The sequence below is a fragment of the Oryctolagus cuniculus genome, chromosome 6 (assembly GCF_051225735.1).
Source record: "Oryctolagus cuniculus isolate XC-2025 breed Fujian yellow rabbit chromosome 6, ASM5122573v1, whole genome shotgun sequence".
NCBI lineage: Eukaryota > Metazoa > Chordata > Mammalia > Lagomorpha > Leporidae > Oryctolagus > Oryctolagus cuniculus.
In genome coordinates, this window is record NC_142872.1 from 27,575,457 (window position 1) to 27,590,105 (window position 14,649).

The 14,649-nt window shown below is 44.7% G+C and overlaps 1 protein-coding gene and 2 long non-coding RNA genes across 4 annotated transcripts in view; 2 read left to right on the plus strand and 1 right to left on the minus strand.

The window, feature by feature from the left end:
• Positions 1-1,715, plus strand: part of LOC103347881 (uncharacterized) — a 38,424-nt gene extending 36,709 nt beyond the window's left edge. Inside the window, exon 5 of one of the 2 annotated variants that reach the window (XR_016236167.1) lies at positions 1,177-1,715. This is a non-coding gene — a long non-coding RNA (uncharacterized LOC103347881). The remainder of the gene's footprint in view (positions 1-1,176) is intronic. The other variant, XR_016236166.1, reaches the window with a different exon arrangement.
• The window catches only part of ETF1 (eukaryotic translation termination factor 1), a 33,422-nt gene extending 24,428 nt beyond the window's left edge, over positions 1-8,994 (minus strand). Inside the window, 2 exon segments of the mRNA NM_001082767.1 lie at positions 8,685-8,788; positions 8,950-8,994. Coding sequence (NP_001076236.1) covers positions 8,685-8,770 — 86 coding nt within the window. The 5' untranslated portion in view covers positions 8,771-8,788; positions 8,950-8,994.
• A 378-nt stretch (positions 8,995-9,372) lies between these two features.
• LOC149126068 (uncharacterized) overlaps positions 9,373-14,649 on the plus strand; it is a 69,532-nt gene continuing 64,255 nt past the window's right edge. The window contains exon 1 of the long non-coding RNA XR_016236169.1: positions 9,373-9,737. This is a non-coding gene — a long non-coding RNA (uncharacterized LOC149126068). The remainder of the gene's footprint in view (positions 9,738-14,649) is intronic.

Consider the following 14,649-nt stretch of genomic DNA (forward strand, 5'->3'; position numbering starts at 1 on the left):
ATGGGAGTTCCAGGCTCCTGGCTTCAGCCTGGCCCAGCCCCAACCATTTTGGACATTTGAGAAGTGAAATCAGTGGATGGAAGATCTCTCTGCCTCTCAAATAAATGTCTTTTTAAAAAATACAGTTTCCTCAATATACTCTCTTCTATGCAGACACCAGAGATCTATTCTCAACCACCAAATAAAACACCAATTTAATTAATTTATTTATTTGAAAGGGAGAGTGAGAGGTCTTCCATCTGCTGGTTTACTCTCCAAATGGCCACAATGGCCAGGACCTGGGATTCCAGAGCTCCATGTAAGTCTCCTACTTGGGTGGCAGGGACCCATGTACTTGGGCCATCTTCTACTGCTTTCCCGGGCATGAAAGCAGGGAGCTGGGTTGGAAGCAGAGCAGCTAGGACTTGAATTAGCATTCCTATATGGGATACTGGCATTGCAGGCAGCAGCTTAGCTGGTTGTACCACAATGCCAGCCCTCAGTTTTCATCTCATTTAAAGCTGTGTGTTTTTTTTTTTAATTTTTATTTATTTATTTATTTTTGGACAGGGAGAAAGACAGAGAAAGGTCTTCCTTTGCCGTTGGTTCACCCTCCAATGGCCGCCGCGGCTGGCGCACTGCGTAAAGCTGTGTTTTTTACACTTTAGTTTTTACCCTAACAAGACCAACACTTTCACGTCTTTTTACTTCATTGAAATTCACTGTGATGTCCTTCTCCATCACTGCTACTGCCATCATTAAGTGATAGGTTAGGAGGCAGACATACCTTTATACAAGGAGTTGCCTTGTTTAAAGAGCTTGGTTAGAAGGCTCAAAATTGTGGCACAGCAGGTTAAGCCGTCGCCTGTGACAGCAGCATACCATAGGAGTGCCGGTTCACTTCCCAGCTGCCCAATTTCTAATCCAGCTACCTAATAAAGCACCCAGGAATGCAGCAGAAAATGGTCCAAGTACTTGGGTTCCTGACACCCACATGGGAGACCTGAATGGAGTTCCAGGCTCCTGACTTTAGCCTGGCCCAGCCCTGGCCATTGCGGCCATTTGAGGAATGAACCAGTAGATGGAAGATTTCCCTTGGGGCTGGTGTAGTGGCATAGGGAGTAATGCCACCACCTGCAAAGCTGGCATCCCCTATGGGCACTGGTTTGTATCCGAGTTTCTCCACTTCCAATCCAGCTCCCTGCTGACGGCCTGGGAAAAGCAGTGGAAGAAGGCCCAGGTGCTTGGGCCCTGCTAACCATGTGGGAGACCTGGAAGAAGTTCCTGGCTTCAGCCTGGTTGCTGTGGTCATCTGGAAAGTGAACCAGTGGATGGAAGATCTCTCAGTAACTTGGACTTTTAAATAAATAGATAAATCTATAAAGAAAGAAGCACTAGAAAGAATAATTTTGTTACTGTTCAAAGGACCTATGAAAGTTACCTGAAATTGGCTCAAGCAATTAACTTTAGGGTCTGATGCTATTAACAGATGGGAAAGGTACCAAGAACTTTCTGAAACATTAAAGTAGCCTCTATCACAGGATTCAGAGTAACTCCGATGTCTCAACAATTTTCAGCAGATACTTAATAGAAATTTTTATTAAAGTGTTTTATCTCCAAAAACACAAAGATTAGGCAGCCATCTAACACAAAGTACACTTCTGGTGGAACATTTTTTCTACAATTATAGGCACTGACTTTATCTTAGAAAAAGTAAATAAAAGAATTTTACAAAACTAGCCTAGTGGAATATTCCACTGAGGAGGAGCAAAGGGTGGAAAATTTCTTTCGTGTTTTCCTAACAGTGCAGAGCCAGGAAACGCAAACACAGTTGAGTTAGGGTCATACTACCAATGTTCTATATGGGATCCTACAAATGATAGAGTCTTTTTCTTCCTTGACCACTATGGAAATACTTTTCTATAAGGCAAAAGTCACTGCCTTCTTGTTAACCTTTTTAATACACAAATGAGCTTCTGGAGAGCGATTTGGCAACAAGTTATTTCCCTCACCACTGATGTTCTTCCTAGGGTAGAAGTACAAATAGCATGTCTATTTTCCTTCCAACTTTGCCTCTGGGTTTCAGCACACCTGCTCCCCCTAGTAAATTACAAGTCTCTCTGGACAGGAGTCTCCCTTTCAGAAGTGGGTAAGAAATGTTTCTATTCAGTAAAAGAAACAGTTTCCAAAGAACAAGGTAGTATAGTACAAGTTAGGGTCAGTTAGGTTTTGAAATCAGAAGAGTGGCAACAGAATCTAGCACTGCCACTTAGTAGGCTGTGATATTAGACAGTTACTTTCTCTGTACTTCAAATTCTTCTTACATGCACAGGTAATAGCTTTCCCTACACAGTGTTAAGAACATGCTATTATCTTCAGAAAACTAGTTTCAGCATTTGATTAACATATATCTCACGTCTGAACTTCTAACCCTGTGTCTTTACTGAGGCTCTACTTTGTTCAACAAGTTAGTAAGACCACAAAATAGTGTCGCACATCAAGAAAAAGGAATTCTTTTCAGTAAAAAGCTAAAAATACCAGAGATATAAAGGCATTAATGCTTGGGGATAAATACAAGTACATATTCATTTCCTGTAAGTTTAGGCTGAAAAAGTTGTGTTAAGATTGCCTTAAATTTTGCCATGCCAACTTTACCAACAAAGCACGTATGTACAAATGTTCTGCACTATTTCAATTCCCTGACAGCTTACCATCAACTAACACAAAGCTTTTCAATATACTTTTAGGCTAGCTGGCACTTAATTGAGAATGATTTTCAATCAGTTCAAAGTTGCAGATCAGTGACAGTTCCACTCCATCACTGTATCAAAGTTACTGTATCAGCCAAACAGAACTAATGCTCAAAGTAACACTTTGTAACACTGGCTTGCCTTGCCTAGGAAATCTGCTACATTTTGCCTGAATAGTTACACAACAATCTCTTTTCCTTTTTGACAACGATGAACACCTCACTCAAGACCCCAATCCTGTGAAACCCCCTTCACTATGTGCTTTGCTTTTGTGTGCGTAGGAATATGAGGCTATATATGGTTTATTAGCACTCCAGCATTATGTAGCAGACCATGTTCTAATTTTATTACAGACTTCTTCCAAAATGTCTAGTGGTTAACGCACAGAAACCAGCTAACAGTAAAAACACATTTATGAGCTTCATTTTTCACCTACATGTGTTTGGGGGAAAATAGCTAGATGTGCTTTGACTAGGATCATTCTTCTAAAGGTGATCTGAAAATGTCAAGCCCTGAACCTGGAGGGAAAGATATGACAATGAAGACAGTAGGCAAGGGTCCAAAGTGTGTCCAACAGAATAAGATATAGCTGTTATCAGAATGAGCTTCATCATGCTCAAGAGAGTGCCCCAGGGAGAAACCTCATAATTTCTAACCTGCTGGAAAAGAACCCCGAAGCGCCCCAATCCCTTCGCTAAGTAGCAGGCTGGTGCTGAAGAATTAAGACACACCTACAGAATGTATCCTAGGAGAAGATTCTATTCTGAGATCCCTGGAAAACAGGCTGGACTCAAGAAGAAATTTGTTGTTCAAGTTCCCAGCTGGACAGATTCAGCAGTAGAAAGGCCAATTTCTCCTTCTCCTTCTTCAAATAGCATCTAAGACCATTTAGCAGGGCTGCAAAGCTGACACCTGAAGTTTTCTCAAACCAAATATTCCGAACATAGGTGGCTGTGCTGTGCTTTGCATATTATTAACCGCAAATTCAAAGAAAAAAGGCCCTCTGTGAAACGGATCCAACTGGTGTACGTGTAAAAGACAGGACAAGTCCATAACCTACATTGTATTCTGCCTTAACTGGCATTCTAATTAGGTTCTCTTGCTTACCTAGGAGTGTGTCCAGAGTAAGCCTTCCTTCACTGGAAGGGTAAGTGTATCTGCTATTACAATGAGAAGCCTGTCAAGAGTTGAAATTCAAAGAGAGTAATTGTTCATTAGGTCCACAGTGTGCAGAATACCAAGCCAAAATACAATGGGTATTAGAACTAGCTCTGAGTAGAGGCAGGCAGCTTATGACACTTGGGGGAAACTGAGGAACAGTACCACAAACTATCACGTATACTCTCATCTCTCTACCCTTTATACAGTCTTTCCTCATTTTTAACTCATATTTTCATGACTGTTACCACCCAATCCAAGATCATGGTCCATAGTTACGCTTATGGAAACCCAGGCTTGAAAAGAATAACTTCCCACAGCTTCAAACAGCTCATAAGTTAGAGACCACCAAGAGCTCTGTAGTTACGGGGTCCAGAATCATCTTTCTCACAAAACTTGTAACATTCTAATATTTGACTTTTCTCTCAAATGGTCTTTTATCTAACTATCAGTGATTGGGGAAAAAGCTAAAACAGAAGACAGGAAAAAAAAGTCTTAAGAGTCTAAACCTTGAATGGTCCAGAAATCTGTATGAAAGACTACAAGGTATCAATTTAGTTACAACTAGCCCTACAAGGATATCCAGATGTCAAAGTTTAAAAAGTACCTGTAGTATAGTGATTTGACAACATTCCTTGTATCATCATTTAGGTGAATATTCTATCAACAATGTTCACATGGGGAAGCAAAAACATTTAGCATACTTCAACTTACACAAATTATATAGATTTTAAAAAATCCAGGGGCTGGTGCTGTGGTGCAGCAGGTTAATGCCCTGGCCTAAAGTGCCAGTATTCCATATGGGTGTTTGTTCGAAACCCAGCTGCTCCACTTCTGATCCAGCTCTCTGCTGTGGCCTGGGAAAGCAATAGAAGATGGCCCAAGTCCTTGGGCCCCTGCACTCACGTGAGAGCCCTGGAAGAGCTCTTGGCTCCTGGTTTCGGATTGGCGCAGCTCCCGCCATTGCGGCCAATTGGGGAGTGAACCATCGGATGGAAGAACTCTCTCTCTCTCTCTGCCTCTTCTCTCTCTGTGTAACTCTGACTTTCAAATAAATAAATCTCAAAAAAAAAAAAAAACCTAATAAGGTTTAACAAAACCCATATAATCTGTTTACCTTATTTATCTAAGATTTAAAGAAGTTAATGATCTCAATTAACTTTTAATTCAACATAATGTGAGCTGTCTGTACAGAGTCTTTAAATGGTTATATGTGGGGGCAGGAAAAGAGTTACATATAATCAGGTTATTTCTATTTCTATTGACAATTTATACTTGAAATATATACTAGAGAAGATAAGTAAAAAAATATCACCTAGACACAACTTAACCCAAAATAACACTTTCTTTATCACATTCTCTGCTGTCCTTGGTTAGAACAGGCTCTGGTCGTGATTTTATTACCTGCAAACTATAAAGCTTTCAACACTATTTCTGGGGCTACTTCTGGACTACTCAAAAAACACAACAGAGGAAAAAAAATCCCCATCTATCTTTCTTGTAACACATGTTCACCTGTTTTATTTCCTTATTTAAGACACCCAAATCCACAGTTTTACTCTAGTTCTGGTTTTGTCTTTCTAAGCCAACCATAAACAGGGACAAACTACCACCCACTTTAAGTGGGGCTTACATATAGTAGAATTAACCAGCACACACTAATACTCACTGGTCTTATATGAAACAAGGCAGGTAAGTATATTCACTTCAACTCAAAAAAGATTAAGCATATTGCTAGTTAAAAAAAACAAATACTAGTAAACTCCCCATTTTAATAATTTGATCCCTATTAAATGATCTTCCACAGACATAATAAAATATAGTTTATTATAGCTCAGATTGAAATGAGTAAATCTAGCTTTATATTTTTTGAGTAAATACATATGGTGTAGCACAGTGGATCAAGTTTTGGACTCTATCATTTTTGTGACATTTTGGACATTAATTTTTCTAACCTCTCAGCCTCAGCTGTCTTGTCAAATGGTGGCAGTACATACTGTTGTGAGATTAAATGACACAAAGCACAGCTTACAACAGCGCCTACAACATACTAAGTCCTCAAAAAATTATTCTGCCTGGGTACTTGACTCTGTTCAGATGTACTCTGTAAGTCTATTTTGCAGGTGGTCCTTTTTAAAGCTACATTGTTTTCGTTATGTATCGAGACGATTATATTGTGACAACCTTAATCTCAAATTATTTATTCTAACAGACTTTCATAGCTAGTATTAAAAATAAACCAATCCTTGATTCTCATATCCATAATTCCACACTGCTTGGGGGACAAGAGGAAGAAAAATGCGCTTTTACACTTCTAAAACAGTTCTGATAACCCATCACCAAGCTTCAGTGCCTTGTGCTAATAATCATGATTAAACACAACCTCAGTCTGTTCCTGAAACCCACATGGTACCCCATAAACACCAGCAGGCAGGATTTATTTCACCATCGTTTGTCTTTAAAAGTCCAATACAATTGTCCTAAAAATATCTTAGTATTGAGAAATACTTCTCATTGTACGCTATGAAAATCAAGTCAATGAAAATACAATCTTGCTATTTCCCAGAAGAAACTGATGTATAATAGTAAACTTCTGAGCCACAGAATAAACTTCTAACTTCCCAATCAATACCCAGAGATGGCCAAGCTTTCAGATTTTCATGTGGGATCAAGATGCAACCAAATCCTAACTAAAAGCAAAGTAAAACATGACTTATTTATTTAGACGAACATCTCCCAGAAATTTTAGAGTTAAATCCTGTCTAAAATGTTTAAACTCTATCACTTGGAAGACAAATCATGCCTAAAAACTTTCACTTTTGGCATTCTTTAAGCTTTACCAAACCTGGCTAACCAAAAAGATAAAAAGTTTTCAAAAGCTTTAAAGAGGGTTTTAAAAGTTTCAGAGTCACTATGTAATATGCCTAGGAGTAAATTTAAGAATGAGCTTCCTTCATCAAGCAGTAGAAAGGAATGCTGTTATTTATTAAGCAGTGTTATTGTGAATGTTTCTTCACTCAGACAACAAGCAAATTACAGTGGCAAATTAATATTTTAAACTGCTTTTCAAAGAATACAATGCAAATTGTAACTATGAACCTGTCTCTAAAGTCACAAGAATAAATTCACAGGTGACATCCAACTTTAAACACAACAATCTGTAAAAGTCAATGAACAGTTCAAATAACACAACAGAAGCTCCAAGTGAAACAAAGGAACCTGGCTAATTCCGGGTAATGTATTATAATGGGTCATGACCTATATTACCCTTCCTGAACCTGATTCTCACATTTGGGAGTAATTATTCACTCTATTATATGGCACAAGTTCCTGTTAGATCACTAAGTCGGTGTGAATGTTCTATCAAATCCAAAGAAAAACCTAAGGAACAAAAAATGAGTTGTTACCTTCAGTTCATGTTAATTTCTCCAGCACACCAATGGAGTGAGCAAAAGTCCAAGTCACAGAACCGCTCACTGCTAATTTATTAAGAACGACACACCACAGCAAAACCAGCCTGTTAACCCTGGGCTTTCAGTAGAATTAAGCACATGGTTTCAAAAAATAATAAAGAGCTGGGAGAGGTGGTCATCTGGTCATCCCACCATTGCAAATCTACCTCTCAATGACAAACCTGGGCCAAAACCCAAAATGTCTAATTCTTGGGCTGAAATCAACTTTACACATGGCCTGGGACAAACCACTAATTATTCTAAGAATGCTCAGAAATATCAATACAAAATGTTCCAAACACTTTTTTGGGGAGGGAGGGGGAAACGACCCTGTAAGTAAAAGGTTTCTATGTCTGGGAAAGGGACAAAATAAAGTAGTAAACTGAGGAAACAAGAACACCATTGGCACACCTTCCTTAAATGAGCAACGTTAAAAAAAAAAAAAAAAAACACGGTTAATTTTAATCTAGCCTACTCTTCCCACAATGGACACACCTACAGTTTGTTATCAAAACTTTCAAGTGGAGACTCACAGCCCACTTAATTCAGTTCTGAATTTAACAAGCATCAGTACATCAAGCACCTCTCCAGTGACATCCTCAAAGTTCCAGAAAAAGGCCAACAGGGACTCCTCCGTCCGGCACATACACACCCAGATCATCAGCCAAAACCTATCCTACCCACCCTCCATCCCGCACACGCTGGCAGTTTCAATTTATAGGCGGGTCTTGGAAGAGCTGAAACCAGGAAGCTCCAGGCGTAAGGAGAGGACTTGCGGAAGTCATCTCAGGGAAGGTGGAAGACCCAGAGAAATCAAGGGAGTCAGGAGGAGGATGTCTCCGGTCACTCCCCGTCCCGTCCCATCTAAACTTCACACACCCGGGCCTAAGGAGCCCAGGAGGGGGTGGCCATTTTAATGAGGCCCTGCTTAAGGGCATGAAGGGAGACGGAGAGAGGAAATCAGGGAAAGGCGATCGGAAAGGAAGGCCGAGCCCTTTCCCCCAGCAGCACCCGACTCGGCCGGCAGCACCTGAAGCCTGACGAGTAAGGAGTTGGATTTGAGGGCCCGAGAGGGGTACAAAAGTAGCAGTGTAATATCACGAGGGGGGCCGAGCGGTCTGAGCCCCGGGAGCGCGGGCCCCTTACCCCCAAGCGGGGGAAGAACCCCTATTCAGGCCAACCGCGCCGACCCTCGGCCCCGGCGTCAGGGGCTACTACCCGGAGGTCCAGAAGGCGGGAGTTGGCTAGTGCCTGGTTCTCCTCATCCGGCCATGCGGCGCGGGGGCGGCCATCCTGAGGGGTCCGGGAACCAAGAGGGCACGGGGGGGCCGGACGCGGCGCTCACCCGCGGGCCGCCTCCAAGCTCTTAATGAGCTTCTTGATCTTCCAGATTTCCACGTTCCTGTCGGCAGCACTGGGGTCGTCCGCCATCTTCTCGCCTCCTCCTCCCTAGAGCGGCCCGGCGGGGCCCGGAGACACCAAGACCACAGAGTTAGCGCCGCCGCTGGGGCAGAGCGGCCCCCTTCCTCGCCGCCCCCGAGAGGCCCTCCTCTCCCCACCCCGCGCGGACCGCCGCGTAGGTCGCTGGGCTCTCCCTTCCGCTGACTTACCTAAGGGCCCAGTCCTGGGCGGCAGCGGCTGCTCCTCCCCGGCGGCGGCTCCGCGGCGGCGGCTCTGACGTAGGACACCGGCTCCCTCTCTCCAGGCAGCTGCATGTGTTGCAATCCGCTCACATGGGGCCTGTGACATCACTTCCTCCGCCAGAGGCGGAGTGGAAGGCGGCGGGCGGAAGGGAGGGGGCCGGTGCGGACGAAGGGAGGCGCTGCGCGCGCCGCGACTTTCCATTGGTTCTCGGCGCCGCGGCCTACAATGAGCACGCTGATTGGTCGCAGCGGGGGCCGCGCTGTCTTGTGAGGTAGAGGCCGGGGGGCTGGAGGTGCCGCCTTTCTTCCGGCCCGGCAAACTGAGAGGAGGAAGCAAGAGGAAGCGGGCGGCTCTCGCGAGGGTTTATCCAGCGCCCCGCCAGTTGTATGGGGGTTCTTAAAGGGCGAGACGCCGGAGTCATCATCTTCTGCGTCCCTCTTCTGAACAGAAGTGGGCGTCTGAAGCTCTGCGACGCAAAGCTGGACCCTCGGGTCCGGACGCGCGCGGTGGGGAATGGCGGCCGAGGAGCCTTCAAAGTAAGCCCTTCAAGCCTCGCGGCTTCATCGGTGACGAAGTGCTCTGGCCTGAGTGCGTCACGGCTGCGCCAACAAATGTTCCGTCTCGACCAGCGATTCGGAATAGGGGCCTGTCCGGCTCCAGAGTGGACTCTCACCCGCAGGAGCGAAACCGGCATGTTGCCTGTGGCCGCAGTGCTTGGGACTTTGTGGGGTTGAAGAAACAGGGGCTGCCGGAGGTAGGCGACTTGAGGCATCGGACCCCGTGAGTGGTTGGGTCTGAGCTGCTGGATGTTGAAGCAAACCGAGTTAGTGCTTGTCTTACGGAGCTAGGCTGCTTTGTGCCTCCTCTCACTGCACTTGGCATTCGTGCACATATATATTTTAGTTCAGACGGGGTACTAGATCCTGATTTCCTGGGGATTCAGGGGTGAACGAAACAGGTGACCGTTAGTAGGGTCTAGGTGCATTTATAACTGTTTGCGACTTTATACTTTTGTGTAATAAAATGAGCGGATGCTTAAGTGCTTCAAGGTGGTCTGAGAGTTTGTGACAGGGGACCCAACTGTGAAATGAGACCCACAAGCTAAGTAGGAGTTTGTCCAGAGGGAGCCTCCCCGTTTGAGGGACGACAGACGAGACAGTGTGCCGCAGGGAGGTCAGGAATGGGGAGAGTGCTGTGGAGAAGCGGCAGAGAAATATCAGGGCCCTTTTTAAGTCAGGGTTTGGGAGTCTGGCTTCTTTTCCGTGGGTAGAGCCCTCGCGTGGGGTGGAGAGAGCAAAAGTGGAAGCTTAGAGACCGTTTTGGCTACTTCAGTCTCCACTGAGAGGATTGTAACCTTGTCCAGGGTGGCAGTGGAGGGCATGGGTAATGATACAGGGTGTATGAGGGCTACAGTATGCAGGACTGGTTGGTGGATTGGATGTGGAGGATGAGGAAGAGCAAGAATGGCGCCCAGAGTACCGAAATGATGACATTTACTGGCGTGGCAGAGGTGAGGAGCCACTTCCTCTTTGGGGGGCATGATTCAGAATTTCATCAGGGCCTATTAACGTTGAGGTTGGCTTATGTGAGGTCAGTCATGCAACTGGATTTGTATGGGGGCCTTGAATATTTTGCATGTTTTCTTTGCCGACACTTTGGAGGTGGGGTATTATCCCCATTTCATACATAGGAAATCTGTGGCAAAGAAAAGTGAAAGGGAATTGCTCATACAGCTAGTTTATAGCTTCCAGTCTCCAAGTTCAGTGGCCAGTGCAGTTTATCATGCACTGACTTAATTATCTATATTCTATTGGGATGGGATACACTTCTGTTGAGCTTATCCCTCTCCCAGGAAATGAATTCACAGGAAGAAATCTCTTAGGTTGAATAGTTTTCAGTGTGTGTTCATTGGTTTTTTAATATCGCACTACTGTGTACCGCTCACTGTACTTATTTTTTTAAAGATTTATTTACTTATAAAACATTTATTTTATTTGAAAGACAGAGTTACAGAGAGAGGTCTTCCATCCACTGGTTCATTCCCCAGATGGCTGCAACAGCCGGAGCTGCGCTGATCTGAAGCCAGGAGCCAAGAGCTTCTTCCGGGTGTCCCACAGGGGTACAGGGGCCCAAGGACTTGGGCCATCTTCTACTGCTTTTCTCAGGCCATAGCAGAGAGGTGGATCGGGAGAGGAGCAGCCAGTTCTAGAACTGGCGCCCATATGGGATTCCAGCGCTTCAGGCCAGGGCTTTAACCCACTGTGCCACAGCGCTGGCCCCTAAAAATTTATTTATTTGAAAGGCAGAGTTACAGAGACAGAGGGAGAAAGAGAGAAAGATCGTCCATCTGCTGGGTCACTTCCCAAATGGCTGCAACAGCCGGAGCTGGGCCGTTCCAAAACCAGGAGCTTCTTCCAGGTCTCCCATGTGGGTTCAGGACCCGAGCACTTGGGCCATCTACTGCTTTCCTAGGCCATTACCAGGGAGCTGGATTGGAAGTGGTGCAGCTGGGATTTGAGCAGGCATAGTACTACAGGCGGAGACCTGTAGTGACATCTTTTAAAATAGTTGTAAACACTGTTTACAGACTACAGTGTGTCCCAACTTTTTCCCTACTTCATTTCCCTTGTCTCAGTTCCTGGTGTTAGGTTGCCTTGGTCTGTCTTTCCTACTTGTTAGGTTTGTGTTTGTGGCGTTGCTTTAGGTCTATTTAGGTGTGTTTATTTTCTGTGTGATTCATACGGAAGTAAGATTGTAACATCCCAGATAGGATTGCCACTTTTTAGCCTTTGAATTCATCAAACTTGTTTCTTAGGATATTGTAGACCTAGGCAATTTTACTGTAGCCCCCAAATCTCAATTGACCAGTAGGTACAAATTCATCATCTCACCATTTAGAATTGGAAATCAGTACATTAGAGACAAAGGCTGTGATGAATAGTAGAAGAGATTTTGGGGGAATGGAGCTGAAATCCTAGTCCTTTCAGCAAGGCAGAGCCTTTTTAAATGGGACTGTGACCATCCAGTGTTGAGGAAGAACTTTGTGTGTTAGAAGGGTGATACAGAATTTTTAAAACTGTTATATGGTGAAGATAGACTGTATAATCCCTCTAGCCTCAGATTCTCTGTAATTGTTCACAGTGGTCTCAGAACTACTTCTGTGGCTCTGACATTAGATAATCTTGTTAAATATTGGGACATAGGTGATATTCCCAATGTGTGGAATTTAGGGAGACTAGAGATGGATTGTGAGTTTTGATGCTGAAAGCACAGATTAAGAACGGTACTGTTTGGCTGCCCCCACAGCTCACTAGGCTAATCCTCTGCCTGCGGCGCCAGCACCCTGGGTACTAGTCCCAGTTTGGGGCGCCGATTCTGTCCTGGCTGTTCCTCTTCTGGTCCAGCTCTCTGCTGTGGCCCAGGAGGGCAGTGGAGGATGGCCCGAGTCCTTGGGCCCTGCACCCACATGGGAGACCAGGAGAAGCACCTGGCTCCTGGCTTCAAATTGGCACAGTGCTCTGGCCGTAGCGGTCATTTGGGGGGTAAGCCAATGGAAGGAAGACCTTTCTCTCTGTCTCTGTCTCTCTGTCTAACTGCCTGTCAAAAGCAAAACAAAACAAAGAAAAAAAAACCCACAGTACTCTTGTCCAAAGAATAAGATTAATTGGCTGCAAATATGAAGGCCAATTCAAGAATAGCCAAGATGGGGAAGGCAGAAAAGAGATGATTGTACAAAGATTTGCTAAGGGCAATACCCTGAACCTGAGTCCCTGAACTTAAATGATCTGCCTGTAAGTCTGCCTTTCAAATAAATAAATCTTTTTTTAAAAAAAAGCCAACTTGCTAATTTGAACGTTAAGAAGTTAACAAGACAATTTGAGTGTAATGGTTGATGTGGGTTGAGTGGGGCAGGCTTCATGGAGGAGGTAGGTAAACCAAGTATGCTTAAGAAACGCAGACATAGGGCCGGCGCCGTGGCTCACTAGGCTAATCCTCCATGTGCGGTGCTGGCACCCCAGGTTCTAGTCCCGGTTGCTCCTCTTCCAGTCCAGCTCTCTGCTGTGGCCCAGGAAGGCAGTGGAGGATGGCCCAAGTGCTTGTGCCCTGCACCTGCATGGAGACCTGGAGGAAGCACCTGGCTCCTGGCTCCGGATTGGCGTGGTGCGCCGGTGGCAGCACGCTGGCCGTAGCAGTCATCTGGGAGCGAACCAACGGAAGGAAGACCTTCCTCTCTGTCTAACTCTGCCTGTAAAAAAAAACAAACAACAACAAAAACAAAAAACCACAAGGCAGACATTATTGAGTGGATGGCAGATGGCAGGAGCAGTTAGGAACCAGAAAGGTTTCCCTTGAATTTAAGCCAGTAAAGCTACTAAGGTATTTGATTTCCCAGATAGGGAAGCTGTATAGGTCACAGACTATTTCAAGAAACCAACTGAAAGCAAGGGATCATTTCCCCAGAAAAATTGTCTAACACAGTCCTGAGGTATTTAAGATTTATTTATTTATTTGAAAGGCAGAGTTAGAGAGAGAGCAACAGCCGGAGCTGCACTGATCTGAAGCCAGGAGCCAGGTGATCTTCCCGGTCTCCTGTGTGGGTGTAGGGGCCCAAGCACTTCGGCCATCTTCTGCTTTTCCAGGTCACAGCAGAGAGCTGGACTGGAAGAGGAGCAGCTGGGACTCAAACTGGCATCCATATGGGATGCTGGTGGCACAGATTAACCTGCACCACAACACTGGCCCCCATGATAGTATGCTTAGAGTTCTTAGATTGGTAAATTTCAAAAGTTGGAAAAAAAAATCCACCTGTCTAAATAGCATTTATTTTTTTCAAGATCATATAGGTGGCCAGTGTAGAGGGAAAAGCTACCTGCAATGCTGGTATTCCATATGGGCCCTGTTCAAGTCCTGGCTGCTCCACTTCTGATCCAGCTCCTTGCTAATGGCCCAGGAAAAGCAGCAGATGACCCAAGTGTTTGGGTCTCTATCACCCACGAGGGAGATCTGAAGCTCAAGCTCCTGGCTCCTGGTTCAAGCGTGGCCCAGCCATAGCCGTTGTGACCATCTGGGGAGTCAGATCTCTCTCTCCTTTTCCTTCATATATTGTTATAGTAGCACAAAATGGACCAAGATGGTGTTTGTTCTGGTCAGTATAATTTTCTTTACTGGTTCTGGAAAACCTCAGGCAGGCTACATTTCTATTTTTAAAAAACATTTTCATTTTTATTTTAAAGGCAAAGAGAGATCTTCCATTAGCCAGGGCTGGGACATCTGAAGCCAGGAGCCTGGAACTTCCATCTGGGTCTTCCACATGGATGGCAGGGACCAAACTGAGCATCTCCTTCACCCAGGATGCACATTCAGGGTAAACTGGATGAAAAGCAAATGAGCTGGGACTCATATCAAACACTCCCATTAAGGAACGTGAGCATTCCAAGCAGCAGTTTTAACTGGGTTCTTCATAGGTTGTCTCCAATACTGAGATGAGAATGCTGATTTGCGTATGTGTTCGGCACTGGGAAACGGCAGTGAAGCAAAGTTACTCATGGAGGTTGCATTTTACAATAAATTGATACTACCATGGCCAAAGAGGAGAACAAGAAAATAGGAAATGAGAGGGACTTGAGGAGGGTTTATTTAATGATAGGTCATAACATTATGCAAAA